Raw genomic sequence first — 20,440 nt, 5'->3', positions numbered from 1 at the left:
ACAATTTCTACTGAATGTTACGTTTTTAACTTTCTTACTTGGTGCCACGGGAGCAGGGTAACAGTTGCTGAAGGGATCTCCAGTGTATCCATTGAAGCAGGAACATATAGGAACATGATTGAGCACCGTGCACTGAGCGTTGGAACCACAGGAGCCTGGACAAGGGTCCCTGCATTTTTCTCTCATGCAGGCTTGACTAGGTGAACAGTCAGAGTTTACTGTACATTCTGGACGACAGTTTGGTGGACTTCCAATGTAAGATGATAAACATTGACAGGATGGACCTCCGTTAACTACACGGCACTCCGAATTAGGACCACAAGGGGATGGCAAACACGGTTGTGAAGGTTCGACTGTGGATGGTGGTAAGGCTTCTAAAAGGGCAATTATAAAATTAGAAATTAGTCTACTGTTATATGAAAAAGAATATAAATTACTTTGAAATTTTCTGAAATTCCTTACGTGGGATGGGGAAACATCTAGTGAATGGATCTCCGGTATATGAGTCTCGGCAGGCACAAATTGGGCTATGGTTTCTGACAACGCAAGTGGCGAAAGTTCCACACGAAGCAGGGCATGGATTAACACATTTCTGCTTAACGCATGCACGATCTTGAGGACATTCTGAATTTAAAGTACACTCGGGACGACACATGGGTGGTGTGCCAGTGAATTCTGCCAGACAAGAGCAAACACTTTGCCCGTTTACTACGCGACACTGACTGTTGGGTCCGCAAGGCGAAGGACTGCAGGGATCCTTATAATTCGTCTCATCCTCTGCAAGAAATTTAAATTCATGTTTTACATCACGAAACAGGCGAATAAATTTCTGCTGTGATCAACTTTAGAAAAGACATAAATCTTGGGTCATTATCTTGATGACTGACGAAAATTAAAATACATCGTACCTATTGCGGGCACTATCGAGCAGTACTGGAAGGGATTTCCACTGTAACCCGGAAGGCAACTGCATGCAGGCCGGTGATTGATGACCTTGCATTCTGCATTAGTGCCACAGGTACCTGGACAGGGATCTTGACATTTGGAACGTATACAGCTCAGTGTAGATGGACAGTCAGTGTCAACGACACATTCGGGGCGGCATCCTTCATAAGGGTTGCCGATGTAATCAGCAGCACAGGAACATGATCCGACACCGTTTTGTTCTTTGCATATAGCATTGAAACCACATGGTGATGGACTACATGGGGAGAGATTGACGGGAACAACTACAATGTTTTGAAGAAGCAATTTAGAGATCAGAAACGGATTGCTCAAAGCAAGAAAAGGATTTCGTAAGCCTTACGTGGCGTAGGTGCACACTGAGAGAAGGGGTCGCCGGTATAGTCGTTCAAACAGGCACACATAGGTGTATGACTGACAACGCGACATTCCGCGTTGGCCCCACAAGATCCAGGACAAGGATCTCTGCATTTCTGATTGATACAAGCCAAATGAGTTGCACATTCGCTATTACTGCCACATTCGGGTCTGCAATTGGGCGGAGTGCCTATGAATTCAGATAAACAAGAGCAAGACGGAGCATCATTGACGACTCTACATTCTGCATTGGGTCCACACGGAGAGGGTTCGCATGGATTTTGCGGTACAGCGGGCACGGGAGCTAAAAGTGAATTACCATTATGTTTGTTAAAATTGTAGTTTAATAGCTAGTTACTGGAATACTGAAGCAAAAAATCTCACGTCGTGGGACACATTGGACAAATGGGTCGCCTGTAAGCTCAGGTAGGCAGCCACATATGGGATTATGATTGACGACGTTGCAAGTGGCTCTAAACCCGCATGTTCCAGAGCATGGATTGACACATTTCTGGTTGCTACAAGCTTGTGTCAGAGGACAATCGGAACTGACTGTACACTCCGGTCTACAGGACGGTGGTGCTCCTAAGAATCCTGCTACGCAGGAGCAGACAGGTTGTCCATTGATCTCTCGACAGACGCTGTTTGGCCCACAAGGCGAAGGAGAGCATGGCTTGCCCTTTACGGTATCTGTTATTATGATAATTTGGTAAATATTCTGAGCACTGCTATAGTACCATGCAGCAAAGGAAATTAGGGGAATGGAAGAATTTTCTAAGATGTACCTTGTGCGACAGTGCACAGAACGAACGCGTTTCCAACCATTCCACTTGGACAACTGCACATGGGCACATGATTGTATACTAGACATTCTGCATTTCGACCGCAAGTACCAGGGCAAGGATCGACACATTTGTTTCGCAAACAAGCGCGGTTCTGGGCACAATCGGTATTCAGTACGCACTCTGGTCGGCATCCAAGATATGGATCACCCTGATAGTCTGTCAGACATGTACAGATTCCACTTTCGCAACGTGCATTGGGACCACAAGGTGATGATGCGCAAGGATCAACCGCTGACGGTTCCGCTATTAGAAAAATTAACGTGCATCACATAAATTTCAAACTTTTTACAATTTCTACTGAATGTTACGTTTTTAACTTTCTTACTTGGTGCCACGGGAGCAGGGTAACAGTTGCTGAAGGGATCTCCAGTGTATCCATTGAAGCAGGAACATATAGGAACATGATTGAGCACCGTGCACTGAGCGTTAGAACCACAGGAGCCTGGACAAGGGTCCCTGCATTTTTCTCTCATGCAGGCTTGACTAGGCGAACAGTCAGAGTTTACTGTACATTCTGGACGACAGTTTGGTGGACTTCCAATGTAAGTTGATAGACATTGACAAGAAGGACCTCCGTTAACAACACGGCACTCCGAATTAGGACCACAAGGGGATGGCAAACACGGTTGTGAAGGTTCGACTGTGGATGGTGGTAAGGCTTCTAAAAGGGCAATTATAAAATTAGAAATTAGTCTACTGTTATATCAAAAAGAATATAAATTACTTTGAAATTTTCTGAAATTCCTTACGTGGGATGGGGAAACATCTAGTGAATGGATCTCCGGTATATGAGTCTCGGCAGGCACAAATTGGGCTATGGTTTCTGACAACGCAAGTGGCGAAAGTTCCACACGAAGCAGGGCATGGATTAACACATTTCTGCTTAACGCATGCAAGATCTTGAGGACATTCTGAATTTAAAGTACATTCGGGACGACACATGGGAGGTGTGCCAGTGAATTCAGCCAGGCAAGAGCAGACACCTTGCCCATTTACGATGCGACATTGACTGTTTGGACCGCAAGGTGAAGGGTTGCACGGATCCTTATTTTGCGTTTCATCCTCTGCAAGAGATTTTGTTTTATATTTTAAATCACGGAAAGAACTAATAAATGTCTGCTTTGGTCAGCTTTAGATAAGACATAAATCTTGGTTCATTATCTTGATGATTGGTGAAAATTAAAATATATCGTACCTATTGCGGGCATTATGGAGCAGTATTGGAAGGGATTTCCACTGTAACCCGGAATGCATGTGCACGCAGGTCGGTGATTAATGACCTTGCACTCCGTGTTTGTGCCACAGGCACCAGGGCAGGGGTCTTGACATTTGGAACGTATACAACTCAGTGTAGATGGACAATCACTGTCAACGACACACTCGGGACGACACCCATCGTAGGGGTTACCGATATAATCAGATAAACAGGAACAGGAACCTACCCCATTTCGCTCTTTGCATATAGCGTTAAAGCCACAAGGTGATGGACTACATGGCGAAAGATTCACGGGAACAGCTAAAATTTTTTTAAGAATTGACTTAGTAAACAGAAACTAATTGTTAAAAAGAAGAAAAGGTTTTCGCGAGCCTTACCTGGTATAGGAGAACATTGACTGAAGGGATCACCAGTATAGTCGTTCAAACAGGCACACATAGGGGTATGACTGACAACACGGCACTCCGCGTTTGCCCCGCAGGATCCAGGACAAGGATCTCTGCATTTCTGATTGATGCAAGCCAACTGATTTGGACATTCGCTATTACTGCCACATTCGGGTCTGCAATTGGGTGGGGTGCCTGTGAATTCCGATAAACAAGAGCAAGAGGGAGCATCATTGACGACTCTACATTCTGCATTGGGTCCACACGGAGAGGGTTCGCATGGATTTTGCGGTACAATGGGCTCGGGTGCTAAAATTACACGTGTAAGTTACTATTATGTTTCTTAAAAATTTCCTGAATAAGTGACATATTGAAGGAACAAATCTTACGTCTCGGCGCACATTGAATGAATGGATCGCCTGTAAGTTCTGGTGGGCAACTACATATGGGATTATGATTGACGACATTGCAGGTGGCCCTGAACCCGCATGTACCAGAGCATGGATTGACACATTTCTGATTGCTACAAGCCTGTGTCAAAGGACAATCAGAGCTGATTGTACACTCTGGTCTACATGTAGGTGGAGTTCCCAAGAATCCAGATACACAGGAGCAGACAGATTGTCCATTGATTTCTCGACAGACGCTGTTTGGCCCACAAGGCGAAGGAGAGCATGGCTTGCCCTTTACGGTATCTATTATCATGACAATTTGGTAAATGTTCTGGACACTTCCATAGTACCATGCAGCAAAGAAAATTAGGGCAATGGAAGAAGTTTCTAAGATGTACCTTGAGCGACAGTACACAGAACGAACGCATTTCCAACCATTCCACTTGGACAACTACACATGGGCACATGATTGTATACTAGACACTCTGCATTTCGACCGCACGTACCAGGGCAAGGATCGACACATTTGTTTCGCAAACAAGCGCGGTTCTGGGCACAATCGGTATTCAGTACGCACTCTGGTCGGCATCCAAGATATGGATCACCCTGATAGTCTGTCAGACATGTACAGATTCCACTTTCGCAACGTGCATTGGGACCACAAGGTGATGATGCGCAAGGATCAACCACTGACGGTTCCGCTATTAGAAAAATTAACGTGTATTACATAAATTTCAAACTTTTTACAATTTCTACTGAATGTTACGTTTTTAACTTTCTTACTTGGTGCCACGGGAGCAGGGTAACAGTTGCTGAAGGGATCTCCAGTGTATCCATTGAAGCAGGAACATATAGGAACATGATTGAGCACCGTGCACTGAGCGTTGGAACCACAGGAGCCTGGACAAGGGTCCCTGCATTTTTCTCTCATGCAGGCTTGACTAGGTGAACAGTCAGAGTTTACTGTACATTCTGGACGACAGTTTGGTGGACTTCCAATGTAAGTTGATAAACATTGACAGGATGGACCTCCGTTAACTACACGGCACTCCGAATTAGGACCACAAGGGGATGGCAAACACGGTTGTGAAGGTTCGACTGTGGATGGTGGTAAGGCTTCTAAAAGGGCAATTACAAAATTAGAAACCAGTCTAATTTTATATCAAAAAGTATATACATTAATTTCAAATTTTCCGAAATTCCTTACGTTGGATGGGGAAACATCTAGTGAATGGATCTCCAGTATATGAGTCTCGGCACGCACAAATTGGACTATGGATCCTGACAACGCAAGTGGCGAAAGTTCCACACGAAGCAGGGCATGGATTAACACATTTCTGGTTAACACACGCACGATCTTGTGAACATTCTGAATTTAAAGTACACTCGGGACGACACATGGGAGGTGTACCCGTGAATTCTGCCAGACAAGAGCAGACACCTTGTCCGTTTACTACGCGACACTGACTGTTGGGTCCGCAAGGCGAAGGGCTGCAAGGATCCTTATACTTCATCTCATCCTCTGCAAGAGATTTTAATTCGTGTTTTACACCACGAAACAGACCAATAAATTTCTGCTTTATACAGCTTTAGATAAGACGTAAAACTTGGTTCATTGTTTTCGTATTGCGAAAAATTAAAATATATCGTACCGATTGCGGTCATTACGGAGCAGTACTGGAAGGGATTTCCACTGTAACCAGGAATGCATGAGCACGCTGGCCGATGATTGATGACCTTGCACTCTGCGTTTGCACCACAGGCGCCCGGACATGGGTCTTGACATTTGGAACGTATACAGCTCAGTGTAGATGGACAGTCAGTGTCAACGACACATTCGGGGCGGCATCCTTCATAAGGGTTGCCGATGTAATCAGCAGCACAGGAACATGATCCGACACCGTTTTGTTCTTTGCATATAGCATTGAAACCACACGGTGATGGACTACATGGGGAGAGATTGACGGGAACAACTACAATGTTTTTAAGAAGCAATTTAGAGATCAGAAACGGATTGTTCAAAGCAAGAAAAGGATTTCGTAAGCCTTACGTGGCGTAGGTGTACACTGAGAGAAGGGGTCGCCGGTATAGTCGTTCAAACAGGCACACATAGGGGTATGACTGACAACACGACACTCCGCGTTTGCCCCGCAGGATCCAGGACAAGGATCTCTGCACTTCTGATTGATGCAAGCCAACTGACTGGGGCATTCGCTATTGCTGCCACACTCGGGTCTGCAATTGGGTGGGGCGCCTATGAATTCAGATAAACAAGTGCAAGACGGAGAATCATTGACGACTCTGCATTCTGCATTGGGTCCACACGGAGAGGGTTCGCATGGATTTTGCGGTACAGCGGGCTCGGGAGCTAAAAAGACATGTACGAATTACGATTATCAGTCTTACGCTTCTAAATTTTGTTAACCGTTCAAATCATGAAAGACTAAATCTTACGTCGTAGAACACACTGAACAAATGGATCGCCAGAGAGTTCAGGTGGACAGCTGCATATCGGATTATGATTGACAACATTGCAAATGGCTCTAAACCCACATGTACCGGGGCAAGGATTGACACATTTCTGATTGGTGCAAGCCTGTGTCGGTGGACAATCGGAACTGACTGTACATTCTGGTCTGCAAGTTGGGGGTGCTCCTAAGTATCCTGCTACGCAGGAGCAGACAGGTTGTCCATTGATTTCTCGACAGATACTGTTTGGTCCACATGGCGAAGGAGAGCATGGGTTACCCTTTTCGGTATCTGATATAATGAAAAGTGGCAAAAATTCAGAGCAGCGCTACAGTAAGTATTCTGAATAGCAATACAGTCGGTATGAATAATCCAGTTATCGGCTAGTATCGTTGCTTTATATATATATTTAACACGATTGTAATATTCTGAGTTGTGAACTCAATGAACGTGCACTTATTGACGTTCTGTTTACACGTGATATTTAGGTAATTGCGATCATTAATAATATTTGTAAGATATTAAGAAGTCAAACTAAATAATATACAATTGAGTGCCCTAACGTAAATGACAGTATTACGGACGGTTAATACCCAGCGATATGAATTAGAAATAGGGAACGAAGTTTCTAAATTGTACCTTGAGCGACAGTGCACAGTACGAATGCATTTCCAACCATTCCGCTTGGGCAACTACACATGGGCACATGATTGTATACTAGACACTCTGCATTTCGACCACAAGTACCAGGGCAAGGATCGACGCATTTGTTTCTCAAACAAGCGCGATTTTGAGCACAATCGGTATTGAGTACACACTCTGGTCGGCATCCAACATATGGATCACCCTGATAGTCTGTCAAGCATGTACAGATTCCACTTTCACAGCGTGCATTGGGGCCACAAGGTGATGATGAGCAAGGGTCAACAACCGACGGTTCAACTATTAGGAGAATAAACGTGTCATATGCGTGTCAAACCTTCCACAAATTCTACTAAATGTTACGTCTTCGGCTTTCTTACTTGGTGTCACCGGAATTGGATAACAATTGCTGAAAGGATCTCCGGTGTATCCGTTGAAGCAGGAACATATAGGAACGTGATTGAGCACCGTGCACTGAGCGTTGGAACCACAAGAACCTGGACAAGGGTCCCTGCATTTTTCTCTCATGCAGGCCTGACTAGGAGAACAATCGGAGTTGACCGTACATTCTGGCCGACAGTTTGGTGGACTTCCAACGTAAGTTGACCGACACTGGCAAGATGGGCCACCATTGACCACACGACATTCAGAATTTGGACCACAAGGAGAGGGCAAACAAGGTTGCGAAACTTCAATTGCAGTAGGTGGTGTAGCTTCTAAAAGACGAAATATGATATGAACAATCTATCTGATTTTCCGAAAATATAAATACGTGTTTGGTATATCTCACGTGGAACGGGGAAACATCTAGTGAACGGATCTCCGGTATATGAGTCTCTGCAGGCACAAATTGGGCTATGGTTCCTGACAACGCAAGTGGCAAATGTTCCACATGAAGCAGGGCATGGATTAACACATTTCTGACTAACACAGGCACGATCTTGTGGGCATTCCGAATTTAAAGTACACTCGGGGCGGCACATGGGTGGCGTGCCAGTGAATTCTGGCAGACAGGAGCAGACTCCTTGTCCGTTTACTACGCGACACTGGCTGTTGGGTCCGCAAGGCGAAGGACTGCAGGGATCCTTATACTTCGTTTCGTCCTCTGCAAGAGATTTTGTTTTATATTTTAAATCACGGAAAGAACGAATAAATGTCTGCTTTGGTCAGCTTTAGATAAGACATAAATTTTAGCTCATGGTCATTACATTCCAGAAAATCTGAATCTATCGTACCTATTGCGGGTATTACGGAGCAGTATTGGAAGGGATTTCCACTGTAACCCGGAACGCATGTGCACGCAGGCCTGTGATTGATAACTTTGCATTCTGCGTTAGTGCCACAGGTACCTGGACAGGGATCTTGACATTTGGAACGTATACAGCTCAGTGTAGACGGACAGTCAGTGTCAACGACACATTCGGGGCGGCATCCTTCATAAGGGTTGCCGACGTAATCAGCAGCACAGGAACATGATCCGACACCGTTTTGTTCTTTGCATATAGCATTGAAACCACACGGTGATGGACTACATGGGGAGAGATTGACGGGAACAACTACAATGTTTTGAAGAAGCAATTTAGAGATCAGAAACGGATTGTTCAAAGCAAGAAAAGGATTTCGTAAGCCTTACGTGGCGTAGGTGTACACTGAGAGAAGGGGTCGCCGGTATAGTCGTTCAAACAGGCACACATAGGGGTATGACTGACAACACGACACTCCGCGTTTGCCCCGCAGGATCCAGGACAAGGATCTCTGCACTTCTGATTGATGCAAGCCAACTGACTGGGGCATTCGCTATTGCTGCCACACTCGGGTCTGCAATTGGGTGGGGCGCCTATGAATTCAGATAAACAAGTGCAAGACGGAGAATCATTGACGACTCTGCATTCTGCATTGGGTCCACACGGAGAGGGTTCGCATGGATTTTGCGGTACTGGGGGCTCGGGTGCTAAAAGAGAATTAGCATTATGATTTTTTAAATTTTCATTAGTAACTGGGATACAGAAATAAGAAATCTTACGTCGTGGGACACATTGGACAAATGGATCGCCTGTAAGTTCAGGCGGGCAGCCACATATGGGATTATGATTGACGACGTTGCAGATGGCTCCGAACCCACATGTGCCAGAGCATGGATTGACACATTTCTGGTTGCTACAAGCTTGTGTCAGGGGACAATCGGAGCTGACTGTACACTCTGGTCTACAGGTAGGTGGTGTTCCCAAAAATCCAGATACGCAGGAGCAGACAGGTTGACCATTGATTTCGCGACAGATACTGTTTGGTCCGCAAGGCGAAGGAGAGCATGGATTGCCCTTTATGGTATCTGGTATTATGGTAATATAGTAAATATTCTGAGCAATACTTAGTACTAGCCTGCGGAGAAAATTAGGGAAAGAGAAGTTTCTGGGATGTACCTTGAGCGACAGTGCACAGTACAAACGCATTTCCAACCATTCCACTCGGGCAACTGCACATGGGTATATGATTGTATACGAGACATTCCGCGTTTCGACCGCAAGTACCAGGGCAAGGATCGACACATTTGTTTCTCAAACAAGCGCGATTCTGGGCACAATCTGTATTCAGTACGCACTCTGGTCGGCACCCAACATATGGATCACCCTGATAGTCTGTCAAGCATGTACAAATACCACTTTCGCAACGTGCATTGGGACCACAAGGTGATGATGCGCAAGGATCAACCACGGACGGTTCCGCTATTAGGAGAATAAACGTGTCTCATATGCGTGTCAAACCTTTCACAAATTCTACTGAGTATTACGTATTTGGTTTTCTTACTTGGTATCACCGGAATTGGATAACAATTGCTGAAAGGATCTCCGGTGTATCCGTTGAAGCAGGAACATATAGGAACGTGATTGAGCACCGTGCACTGAGCGTTGGAACCACAAGAACCTGGACAAGGTTCCCTGCATTTTTCTCTCATGCAGGCCTGACTAGGGGAACAATCGGAGTTGACCGTACATTCTGGCCGACAGTTTGGTGGACTTCCAACGTAAGTTGACCGACACTGGCAAGATGGGCCACCATTGATCACACGACATTCTGAATTTGGACCACAAGGAGAGGGCAAACAAGGTTGCGAAACTTGAATTGCTGTAGGTGGTGTAGCTTCTAAAAGAGCAGACATGTTATAACAATCTGTCTAATTTTTGGGCGGTTAAAATACGAGCTTCAAATTTCTCACGTGGTATAGGGAAACATCTGGTGAATGGATCGCCAGTATACGAATCTCTGCAGGCACAAATCGGGCTATGGTTCCTGACAACGCAAGTGGCGAATGTTCCACATGAAGCAGGGCATGGATTAACACATTTCTGGTTAACGCATGCACGTTCTTCAGGGCACTCGGAATTTAGAGTACACTCGGGGCGACACATAGGAGGAGCACCCGTGAATTCTGGTAGACAAGAGCAGACACCTTGCCCATTTACGATGCGACATTGACTGTTGGGTCCGCAAGGTGAAGGGTTGCACGGATCTTTGTATTTCGTGTCATCTTCTACAAAATTTTCATTTTTCAAGTGCTAGTTATTCACCATATTTGTAACCATAACTATGTTTGTTAAATATGACGATTCGAATTTCTTTCATACCTATCTCCCGTATGAGAGTACAGAATTGGAAGGGATTCCCACTGTAACCTTGAATGCATGTACATGCAGGGCGGTGATTTATGACCTTACACTCTGCATTTGTACCACAAGTCCCTGGACAAGGATCTTGACATTTGGATCGTATACAGCTCAATGTGGATGCACAATCGGTATCAATGACACATTCGGGTCGACACCCTTCATAAGGATTACCAATGTAATCAGACAAGCAGGAACAAGATCCAATACCGTTTTGCTCTTTGCATATCGCATTGAAACCGCATGGTGATGGGGTGCACGGAGAAAGACTGACGGGAACAGCTAGAACGGTTTTGAGAAATCAGAAAATTTGAGGCTATAATTAGATAGAATAGAATTACTTATTATGTCCATAAAGGGACGAATATTCCAATAGCAATAATTTGAACATTCGAAAACTGGGAAAAGAATTCTTCATCCTTACGTGGTCTTGGTGTACACTGCGTGAAGGGGTCACCAGTATAATCCACAGGACAAACACACATCGGAGTATGACTGACAACACGACACTCCGCGTTCGCCCCGCAGGATCCAGGACAAGGATCTCTGCATTTCTGATTGATGCAAGCAAACTGACTAGGACATTCGCTATTACTGACACATTCCGGTCGACAATTCGGAGGTGCGCCTATGAATTCTGGAGAACAAGAACATGAGGGAGCATCGCTGACAACTCTACATTGAGAATTTGGTCCGCATGGAGAAGGTTCGCATGGGTTTTGTGGCACTACGGGTTCGGGTGCTAAAAATATGTGTATGAATTATTAATATATTTGATAATAATTTTGTTCAGAGATCATATACGAAGAAATAGATCTTACGTGGTGGAACACATTGAACAAACGGATCACCAGCGAGGTCTGCTGGACAACTGCATATAGGATTATGATTGACAACATTGCAAACAGCTCTGAACCCACATGAACCCGGACATGGATTTACACACTTCTGATTGGTACAAGCTTGTGTCAATGGACAATCAGTACTGACTGTGCACTCTGGTCTACAAGTTGGTGGTGCTCCTAAGAATCCTGCTACGCAGGAACAGACGGGCTGACCATTGATCTCTCGACAAACGCTGTTTGGTCCACACGGCGAAGGCGAACATGGATTTCTTTCTATGGTATCTATCATCATGGCAATATGATAGACGATCAGATGAGAATCAGAAGCGAACTAATATAGCAAAGAATATTTTACGAACTGTACCTTGGAAGACAGTGCACTGAACGAAAGCATTTCCAATCATACCAGCGGGACAGCTACACATAGGCACGTGATTGTATACTAAACATTCTGCATTTAAACCACATGTACCAGGACAAGGATCGACGCACTTATTTCTTGAACAAGCCCGATTCTGAGGACAGTCTGTATTCAGTACACATTCTGGTCGACAACCCATATAAGGGTCCCCTTGATATTCTGCCAAACATGTACATATTCCATTGTCGCAACGTGCATTGGGCCCACAAGGTGATGATGCACAGGGATCAACAATAGTTGGTTCAGCTATCAAAGGAATAAACATGTTCCTCATTTTTTAGAACTCCTTCGCAAATTATAATTCGCCATATTTTTGTATCTTTCTTACTTGGTATGACGGGAGAGAGATTGCAGTTACTGAAAGGATCTCCAGTGTATCCTTCGAAACAGGTGCATATAGGAACGTGATTGAGCACCGTGCACTGGGCATTGGAACCACATGAACCTGGACAAGGATCTCTGCACCTTTGTCTCATGCAAGTCTGGCTTGCGGAACAATCAGAGTTTACTGTACATTCTGGACGACAGTTTGGTGGACTTCCAAGGTAAGTTGGTAGACATTGACAGGATGGACCTCCGTTAACTACACGGCACTCCGAATTAGGACCACAAGGGGATGGCAAACACGGTTGTGAAGGTTCGACTGTGGATGGTGGTAAGGCTTCTAAAAGGGCAATTACAAAATTAGAAATCAGTCTAATTTTATATCGAAAGGTATATACATTAATTTGAAATTTTCCGAAATTCCTTACGTGGGATGGGGAAACATCTAGTGAACGGATCTCCAGTATATGAGTCTCGGCAGGCACAAATTGGACTATGGTTCCTGACAACGCAAGTGGCAAAAGTTCCACAAGAAGCAGGACATGGATTAACACATTTCTGGTTAACACACGCACGATCTTGTGAACATTCTGAATTTAAAGTACACTCGGGACGACACATGGGAGGTGTGCCAGTGAATTCAGCCAGGCAAGAGCAAACACCTTGATCATTAATTACTCGACATTGACTATTTGGTCCGCAAGGTGAAGGGTTGCATGGATCCTTGTACGTTGGTTTATCTTCTAGATAATGGGGATTTCGAATTATAAGAAATATTTCTTGTAATCTTTCGAAGTACAAGCTTCGTACTTCGAACTTCAAGCTTTTCATACGTCAGAGGTTATGTCAAATGTATACCAGGACGAGTGGGTAAATACTCATACCTATTTCCCGGATTACTGTACAGTATTGGAAGGGATTTCCACTGTAACCTTGGAGACAAGTGCATGCAGGACGATGATTGATGACTTGGCACTCTGCGTTCGTACCACAGGTGCCGGGGCAAGGATCCTGACATTTAGAGCGTATGCAGCTCAATGTGGATGAACAGTCAGTGTCAACGACACATTCTGGGCGACACCCTTGATAGGGATTGCCAATATAATCATTTAAACAGGAACAGGACCCTACACCACTTTGTTCTCTGCATATCGCGTTGAAACCACACGGTGATGGGGTGCATGGAGAAATATCGACGGGGATAGCTAAAACGTTTTAACGTTATCATTTAATATTTTCGAGGAATAAAAATTTTTGATAACTGTAATTTAGAAAAAAAGTATTAGAGAAAGAATACTCTTGGCCCTTACGTGGTCTTGGTGTACACTGCGTGAAGGGGTCACCAGTATAATCCTCAGGACAAACACACATTGGAGTATGACTGACAACACGACACTCCGCGTTCGCCCCGCAGGATCCAGGACAAGGATCTCTGCATTTCTGATTGATGCAAGCAAACTGACTAGGACATTCGCTATTACTGACACATTCCGGTCGACAATTCGGAGGTGCGCCTATGAATTCTGGAGAACAAGAACATGAGGGAGCATCGTTGACAACTCTACATTGCGAATTTGGTCCGCATGGAGAAGGTTCGCATGGGTTTTGTGGCACAACGGGCTCAGGTGCTAAAAACATATATATGAATAAGCTTTATGTTTTGAAACAAGATCTACAAAAGATCCAATTTTAAAGGAACACTGCTTACGGCGTGGGGTACATTGAACAAATGGATCGCCAGTGAGGTCTGGTGGGCAGCTGCATATAGGATTATGATTGACAACGTTACAAGTAGCTCTGAATCCACATGAGCCAGGACAAGGATTGACACATTTTTGATTACTACAAGCTTCTGATAGAGAACAATCAGAACTAAGTATACATTCTGGTCTACAAGTTGGAGGAGCACCTAGGAATCCTGCTACGCACGAACAAACGGGCTGTCCATTGATCTCTCGGCAAATACTGTTTGGTCCACATGGTGAAGGTGAACAAGGGTTTCTTTTTATGGTATCTATCGTTAAAATATAATGGGAGACAGTCAGAGGCGTGTGAGTTGAGAATTAAATTATCATCGCAAATGAAATTTCTTAATTTGTACCTTGGAGAATAGTGCACTGAACAAATGCGTTTCCAACCATTCCGTTGGGACAGCTGCACATGGGCACGTGACTGTACACCAGACATTCTGCATTTATGCCACAAGTACCAGGACAAGGATCAACACACTTGTTTCTCAAACAAGCACGATTCTGAGGGCAATCTGTGTTTAACACACATTCTGGTCGACAACCAATGTAAGGATCTCCCTGATACTCTGGTAAACATGTACAGATTCCTCTGTCGCAACGTGCATTGGGACCACAAGGTGATGATGCACAAGGGTCAATAATCGTGGGTTCAGCTATAAAGGCAATAAAAATATTTGGCATTTTTTACAGATTAATCATAATTACTAGCTTTTAATTTTTCTTACTTGGTTTAACAGGAGCAAGATTGCAACTGTTGAAAGGATCTCCTGTGTACCCGCTTAGACACGAACATACAGGGACGTGATTCGATACTGTACACTGTGCGTTAGAGCCACAAGACCCTGGACAAGGATCTCTGCATTTTTGTCTTATACAGGCTTGACTGGGAGAACAGTCAGAGCTAACTGTACACTCTGGACGACAGTTTGGTGGACTTCCAATGTAAGTTGGTAGACATTGACAAGATGGACCTCCGTTAACTACACGACACTCTGAATTTGGACCACAAGGAGATGGCAAGCAAGGTTGTGAAGGTTCGACTGTGGTTGGTGGTAAGGCTTCTAAAAGGGCAATCACGAAATCAGAAATCTGTCGAATTTTATATCAAAGAGTATATAAATTAATTTAGAATTTTCCGAAATGTCTTACGTGGGATGGGGAAACATCTAGTGAATGGATCTCCAGTGTATGCTTCTCTGCAAGCACAAATTGGACTGTGATTTTTTACCACACATGTAGCAAATGTGCCACAAGATGCGGGACACGGGTCCACACATTTCTGGTTAACGCATGCACGTTCTTCAGGGCACTCGGAATTTAGAGTACACTCAGGGCGACACATAGGAGGAGCACCCGTGAATTCTGGTAGACAGGAGCAGACTCCTTGACCGTTTACTACGCGACACTGACTGTTTGGTCCACAGGGAGAAGGGTTGCACGGATCCTTATATTTCATTTCGTCTTCTACAAGAGATTTTAATTCAGATTTTACGTTGCGAAAATTATTTCGCCTGATCTTCAGAAATAAAAATTCATGAGTGCAAAAAATTTACTATAATGATCCTAATCAAACATTTGAGAGATTTTTCGTACCTATTTCACGTATCAAGTTACAGTATTGGAATGGATTTCCAGTGTAGTCTCGGAAGCACGTGCACGCAGGACGATGGTTGATGACCTTGCATTCTGCGTTCGTGCCACACGTACCTGGGCAGGGATCTTGGCATTTAGAGCGTATACAACTTAATGCTGATGGACAGTCCGTGTCAACGACACACTCAGGGCGGCACCCTTCGTAAGGGTTGCCGATGTAATCGGCTGCACAGGAACATGAACCGACACCGTTCTGTTCTTTACATATCGCATTGAAACCACACGGCGATGGACTACATGGGGAGAGATTGACGGGAACAGCTAGAAATTTTTTAAATAGTCAGAGCAATCGAAGGGCAACAGATATAATAAGCGATTATGAAAGTCAAAGGTTCTGCCTTCTCGAAAATACTTCTTTGACTATTAGTGAAAGTTCAAAAGGAAGAAAATATAGATTTTTATCCTTACGTGGTTTGAGTGTACACTGAGTGAAAGGATCACCGGTATAGCGATCAGGGCAAATACACATAGGTGTATGACTAACAACACGACACTCGGCGTTAGCCCCACAAGATCCAGGACAAGGATCCCTGCATTTTTTATTCATACAGGCAAACTGACTAGGACATTCGCTATTGCTAACACATTCGGGCCTGCAATTAGGTGGGGCTCCTATGAATTCCGACAAACAGGAGCAAGAGGGTGCACTATTGATGACTCTGCATTCTGCATTGGGTCCACACGGAGATGGTTCACATGGGTTTTGTGGCACTACGGGCTCGGGTGCTAAAAAGACACGTACAAATTACGATCATCTGTCTTAAGTTTCTAAATTCTGTTCAGCGTTCAAATCTTGGAGAACTAAATCTTACGTCGTGGAACACACTGAACAAATGGATCGCCAGAGAGTTCAGGTGGACAGCTGCATATCGGATTATGATTGACAACATTGCAAATGGCTCTAAACCCACATGTACCGGGGCAAGGATTGACACATTTCTGATTGGTGCAAGCCTGTGTCGGTGGGCAATCGGAACTGACTGTACATTCTGGTCTGCAAGTTGGTGGTGCTCCTAAGTATCCTGCTACGCAGGAGCAGACAGGTTGTCCATTGATTTCTCGACAGATACTGTTTGGTCCACATGGCGAAGGAGAGCATGGGTTACCCTTTTCGGTATCTATTATCATCGCAATACGATACAGTTTTTTGAAATGGTTTTCAAATGCGTTACAAAATGAAGCGATACGAATCGAATGTTGGAAAGAAAATTCATTGATCTATACCTTGAAGAATTGTGCACTGAACGAATGCGTTCCCAACCATTCCATTAGGACAACTGCACATGGGCACGTGATTGTATACTAAACATTCTGCATTGACACCACATGTACCAGGACAAGGATCAACGCACTTGTTTCTTAAACAAGCTCTATTCTGAGGACAGTCCGTATTCAGTACACATTCTGGACGACAACCTACGTATGGATCACCCTGATATTCTGATAGGCATGTACAAATTCCATTGTCACAACGTGCATTGGGACCACAAGGCGATGGTGTACAAGGGTCAGTAACAGTGGGTTCAGCTGCGAAAGGAACAAACCTGTTATATTCTAGGAACCTTTCAATAATCTCAGATTGGGCTTTTTATTTCAACTTCCTTACTTGGCTTAACGGGAGCAGGATGACAGTTACTGAAAGGATCTCCCGTGTATCCTTCGAAGCAGGAACATATAGGAACGTGATTGAGTACAGTGCACTGAGCATTAGATCCACAAGAACCTGGGCAAGGGTCTCCGCATTTTGCTCTCATGCAAGCCTGACTAGGAGAACAATCAGAATTCACTGTACACTCTGGACGACAGTTTGGAGGACTTCCAATATAAGATGGTCGACATTGACAAGATGGCCCACCATTAACCACACGACATTCTGAATTTGGACCGCAAGGAGAAGGCAAACATGGTTGTGTAACTTCGAGTGCTGTAGGAGGCGTAGCTTCTAAAGGTGCAATTGCGAAATGTGAATCGTACTTAACTTTTCTAATATTAAGTTACTCGAAATGTTTCGATATATCTTACGTGGAATAGGGAAGCATCTGGTGAAGGGATCCCCCGTGTATGATTGTCTACATGCACAGATTGGACTGTGATTCCTGACCACGCATGTAGCAAATGTACCACAAGAAGCTGGACACGGGTCCACGCATTTCTGGTTAATACATGCACGATCTTGAGGACACTCTGAGTTTAGAACGCACTCAGGTCGGCACATTGGAGGTACGCCTGTATATTCTGGCAGACAGGAACAAACCCCTTGATCATTTACTACTCGACATTGACTGTTTGGTCCGCAAGGTGAGGGATTGCATGGGTCCTTGTACGTCGGTTTATTTTCTACAAGATTACGATTTAAATTTATAGAAAATATTGTAATCTTATAATCTTTCGAAAGACAAGAATTGCGATCTTTTCATTCGTAAGAGTTTATGCCAAATGCATACTGGAACGAATAGCTAAATACTCATACCTAATTCACGCATCAAGGTGCAGTATTGGAAGGGATTTCCACTGTAACCTTGAATACACGTGCACGCAGGACGATGATTGATAACCTTGCACTCTGTGTTCGTTCCACAAGTGCCTGGACAAGGATCTTGACATTTAGAACGTATACAGCTCAAGGTAGATGAACAGTCCGTATCAACGACACATTCAGGACGACAACCTTCGTAAGGGTTGCCAATGTAATCGGGCGAACAGGAACACGAACCTATACCGTTTTGTTCTTTGCATATCGCGTTGAAGCCACATGGCGAAGGAGTGCATGGAGAAATATTCACAGCGACAGCTAAAAGGTTTTACAATAGTCAGAAAATACGGAAAATTAATGCAATAAAATATTTCCTGCATAGATAATCAAAGTAAAAGGTTCCGACTGCTAATTCCTCTAACCACAAGTAACGGGTATAATAACAGAATGACAATGAACAAAAATGTTGATCCTTACGTGGTCTAGGTGTACATTGAGTGAAGGGATCACCGGTATAGTCGCTCGGACACACACACATAGGTGTGTGACTGACAACGCGACATTCGGCGTTAGCGCCACAGGATCCCGGACAAGGGTCTCTACATTTCTGATTCATACACGCCATGTGACCAGAACATTCGCTGTTACTGATACATTCGGGTCTACAATTGGGAGGTGTGCCTATGAATTCCGGCGAACAAGAGCAAGAGGGAGCGTCATTGACCACTCTGCATTCTGCATTGGGTCCGCATGGAGAAGGTTCGCATGGGTTTTGTGGCACCACGGGCTCGGGTGCTAAAAGTACATATGTGGATTATTATTATTAGTTTTATAAACTTCGCCAATGATGGTACATCGAGGAAACAAATCTTACGTCGTAGAACACACTGAACAAATGGATCGCCAGTGAGTTCTGATGGACAACTGCATATAGGATTATGATTGACAACGTTACAAGTAGCTCTGAATCCACATGAACCGGGACAGGGATTGACACATTTCTGGTTGGTACAAGCTTCTGATAAAGGACAATCTGAACTGACTGTACATTCTGGTCTACAGGTAGGTGGTGCACCCAGGAATCCTGCTACGCAGGAACACACTGGCTGTTCATTGATCTCTCTACACACGCTATTTGGTCCACAGGGTGACGGCGAACAAGGATTCCTCTTTACAGTATCTGTCATTGTTACAGTATCGTAGATATTTAAGTTTCCGTCATAACGAATATTTTCTCACATTAGTATCGAAAAATAATATTGGTAATTAATTCAAATGTAACCAAATGTGTTATACCGTCTATAATATAGCGATATGAATTAAGGGTTAAAAGATAAGTTCCTGGACTTGTACCTTGAAGGACAGTGCACTGAACAAATGCATTTCCGACCATTCCACTAGGGCAGCTGCACATGGGCACATGATTGAATATCAGACACTGCGCATTTCGGCCACATGTACCGGGGCAAGGATCGACACACTTGTTCCTGATGCATGCTCGATTCTGAGGACAATCCGTATTCAGTACGCACTCTGGTCGACAACCAACGTAAGGATCTCCCTGATACTCTGGTAAACATGTGCAAATTCCATCGTCGCAACGTGCATTAGGTCCACATGGTGAGGATGCACAAGGGTCAACAACAGTTGGTTCAGCTGTTAAAGGAACGAACGTGTCTCGTATTTTTTACACACCATACAAATTTCAATTCTTACTTTTTCTTGAATTTCCTTACTTGGTTTAATGGGTGCGGGATAGCAATTGCTGAAAGGATCGCCGGTGTATCCTTCAGGGCAGGTGCACACAGGCACGTGATTGTAAACCGTGCACAGGGACGTGACACCACAGGATCCTTGGCAAGGATCTCTGCACTTCTCATTGGTACACGCAAGATTCATGGGGCAATCTGAATTCACGCGACATTCCGGTCGACAGGTCGGTGGGGATCCGATATATCTTGGCAGACAGGAACAAGAGGCTGTACCACCGATGTTCCTGCATTCTGCGTACATGCCACAAGGTGATGGCACGCACGGATCT

General features: G+C 44.4%; 2 protein-coding genes across 2 annotated transcripts in view; both read right to left on the bottom strand.

Annotated features, from left to right (window-relative positions):
* dpy (fibrillin-like protein dumpy) overlaps window positions 1–20,440 on the bottom strand; it is a 114,845-nt gene that overhangs the window by 29,777 nt on the left and 64,628 nt on the right. The window contains exons 64-104 of the mRNA XM_076617060.1: window positions 16,739–17,044; window positions 16,335–16,652; window positions 15,867–16,187; window positions 15,423–15,737; window positions 14,999–15,334; window positions 14,624–14,926; window positions 14,231–14,536; window positions 13,833–14,150; window positions 13,407–13,727; window positions 12,951–13,265; window positions 12,527–12,862; window positions 12,142–12,444; window positions 11,754–12,059; window positions 11,357–11,674; window positions 10,894–11,214; window positions 10,485–10,799; window positions 10,076–10,411; window positions 9,691–9,993; window positions 9,294–9,599; window positions 8,904–9,221; window positions 8,506–8,826; window positions 8,061–8,375; window positions 7,651–7,986; window positions 7,268–7,570; window positions 6,614–6,919; window positions 6,210–6,527; window positions 5,812–6,132; window positions 5,367–5,681; window positions 4,943–5,278; window positions 4,558–4,860; window positions 4,157–4,462; window positions 3,759–4,076; window positions 3,361–3,681; window positions 2,915–3,229; window positions 2,491–2,826; window positions 2,106–2,408; window positions 1,705–2,010; window positions 1,307–1,624; window positions 909–1,229; window positions 463–777; window positions 39–374 (exon numbers count right to left, since the gene is read on the bottom strand). Coding sequence (XP_076473175.1) covers window positions 39–374; window positions 463–777; window positions 909–1,229; window positions 1,307–1,624; window positions 1,705–2,010; window positions 2,106–2,408; window positions 2,491–2,826; window positions 2,915–3,229; window positions 3,361–3,681; window positions 3,759–4,076; window positions 4,157–4,462; window positions 4,558–4,860; window positions 4,943–5,278; window positions 5,367–5,681; window positions 5,812–6,132; window positions 6,210–6,527; window positions 6,614–6,919; window positions 7,268–7,570; window positions 7,651–7,986; window positions 8,061–8,375; window positions 8,506–8,826; window positions 8,904–9,221; window positions 9,294–9,599; window positions 9,691–9,993; window positions 10,076–10,411; window positions 10,485–10,799; window positions 10,894–11,214; window positions 11,357–11,674; window positions 11,754–12,059; window positions 12,142–12,444; window positions 12,527–12,862; window positions 12,951–13,265; window positions 13,407–13,727; window positions 13,833–14,150; window positions 14,231–14,536; window positions 14,624–14,926; window positions 14,999–15,334; window positions 15,423–15,737; window positions 15,867–16,187; window positions 16,335–16,652; window positions 16,739–17,044 — 12,990 coding nt within the window. The remainder of the gene's footprint in view (window positions 1–38; window positions 375–462; window positions 778–908; window positions 1,230–1,306; window positions 1,625–1,704; window positions 2,011–2,105; window positions 2,409–2,490; window positions 2,827–2,914; window positions 3,230–3,360; window positions 3,682–3,758; window positions 4,077–4,156; window positions 4,463–4,557; window positions 4,861–4,942; window positions 5,279–5,366; window positions 5,682–5,811; window positions 6,133–6,209; window positions 6,528–6,613; window positions 6,920–7,267; window positions 7,571–7,650; window positions 7,987–8,060; window positions 8,376–8,505; window positions 8,827–8,903; window positions 9,222–9,293; window positions 9,600–9,690; window positions 9,994–10,075; window positions 10,412–10,484; window positions 10,800–10,893; window positions 11,215–11,356; window positions 11,675–11,753; window positions 12,060–12,141; window positions 12,445–12,526; window positions 12,863–12,950; window positions 13,266–13,406; window positions 13,728–13,832; window positions 14,151–14,230; window positions 14,537–14,623; window positions 14,927–14,998; window positions 15,335–15,422; window positions 15,738–15,866; window positions 16,188–16,334; window positions 16,653–16,738; window positions 17,045–20,440) is intronic.
* LOC143302500 (uncharacterized) lies at window positions 17,137–19,696 on the bottom strand. Its single transcript, XM_076617417.1, has 6 exons — window positions 19,274–19,696; window positions 18,877–19,194; window positions 18,397–18,717; window positions 17,949–18,263; window positions 17,533–17,868; window positions 17,137–17,453 (listed from the first exon to the last, which is right to left on the bottom strand). Exons 1-6 carry the CDS (start codon window positions 19,584–19,586, stop codon window positions 17,137–17,139), a joined length of 1,920 nt encoding a protein of 639 aa, XP_076473532.1. The 5' UTR covers window positions 19,587–19,696.

Source organism: Bombus vancouverensis, chromosome 3 (genome assembly GCF_051014615.1).
Source record: "Bombus vancouverensis nearcticus chromosome 3, iyBomVanc1_principal, whole genome shotgun sequence".
NCBI classification, from domain to species: domain Eukaryota; kingdom Metazoa; phylum Arthropoda; class Insecta; order Hymenoptera; family Apidae; genus Bombus; species Bombus vancouverensis.
Note: the sequence above shows the minus strand (reverse complement) of the source record. Positions and strands in the feature narration are given on the sequence as shown.

What these genes read in the sequence shown, in the direction of transcription:
- LOC143302500 (XM_076617417.1), bottom strand. Translation starts at nt 19,586, where the DNA reads ATGACAGATACTGTAAAGAGGAATCCTTGTTCGCCGTCACCCTGTGGA. An exon ending in TGTTCAGTGTGTTCTACGAC is followed by an intron (nt 19,195 to 19,273) that starts GTAAGATTTGTT and finishes ATGTACTTTTAG; the next exon opens with CACCCGAGCCCGTGGTGCCA. An exon ending in TCCTGCTCCCGTTAAGCCAA is followed by an intron (nt 17,454 to 17,532) that starts GTAAGGAAGTTG and finishes TTCCTTTCGCAG; the next exon opens with CTGAACCCACTGTTACTGAC.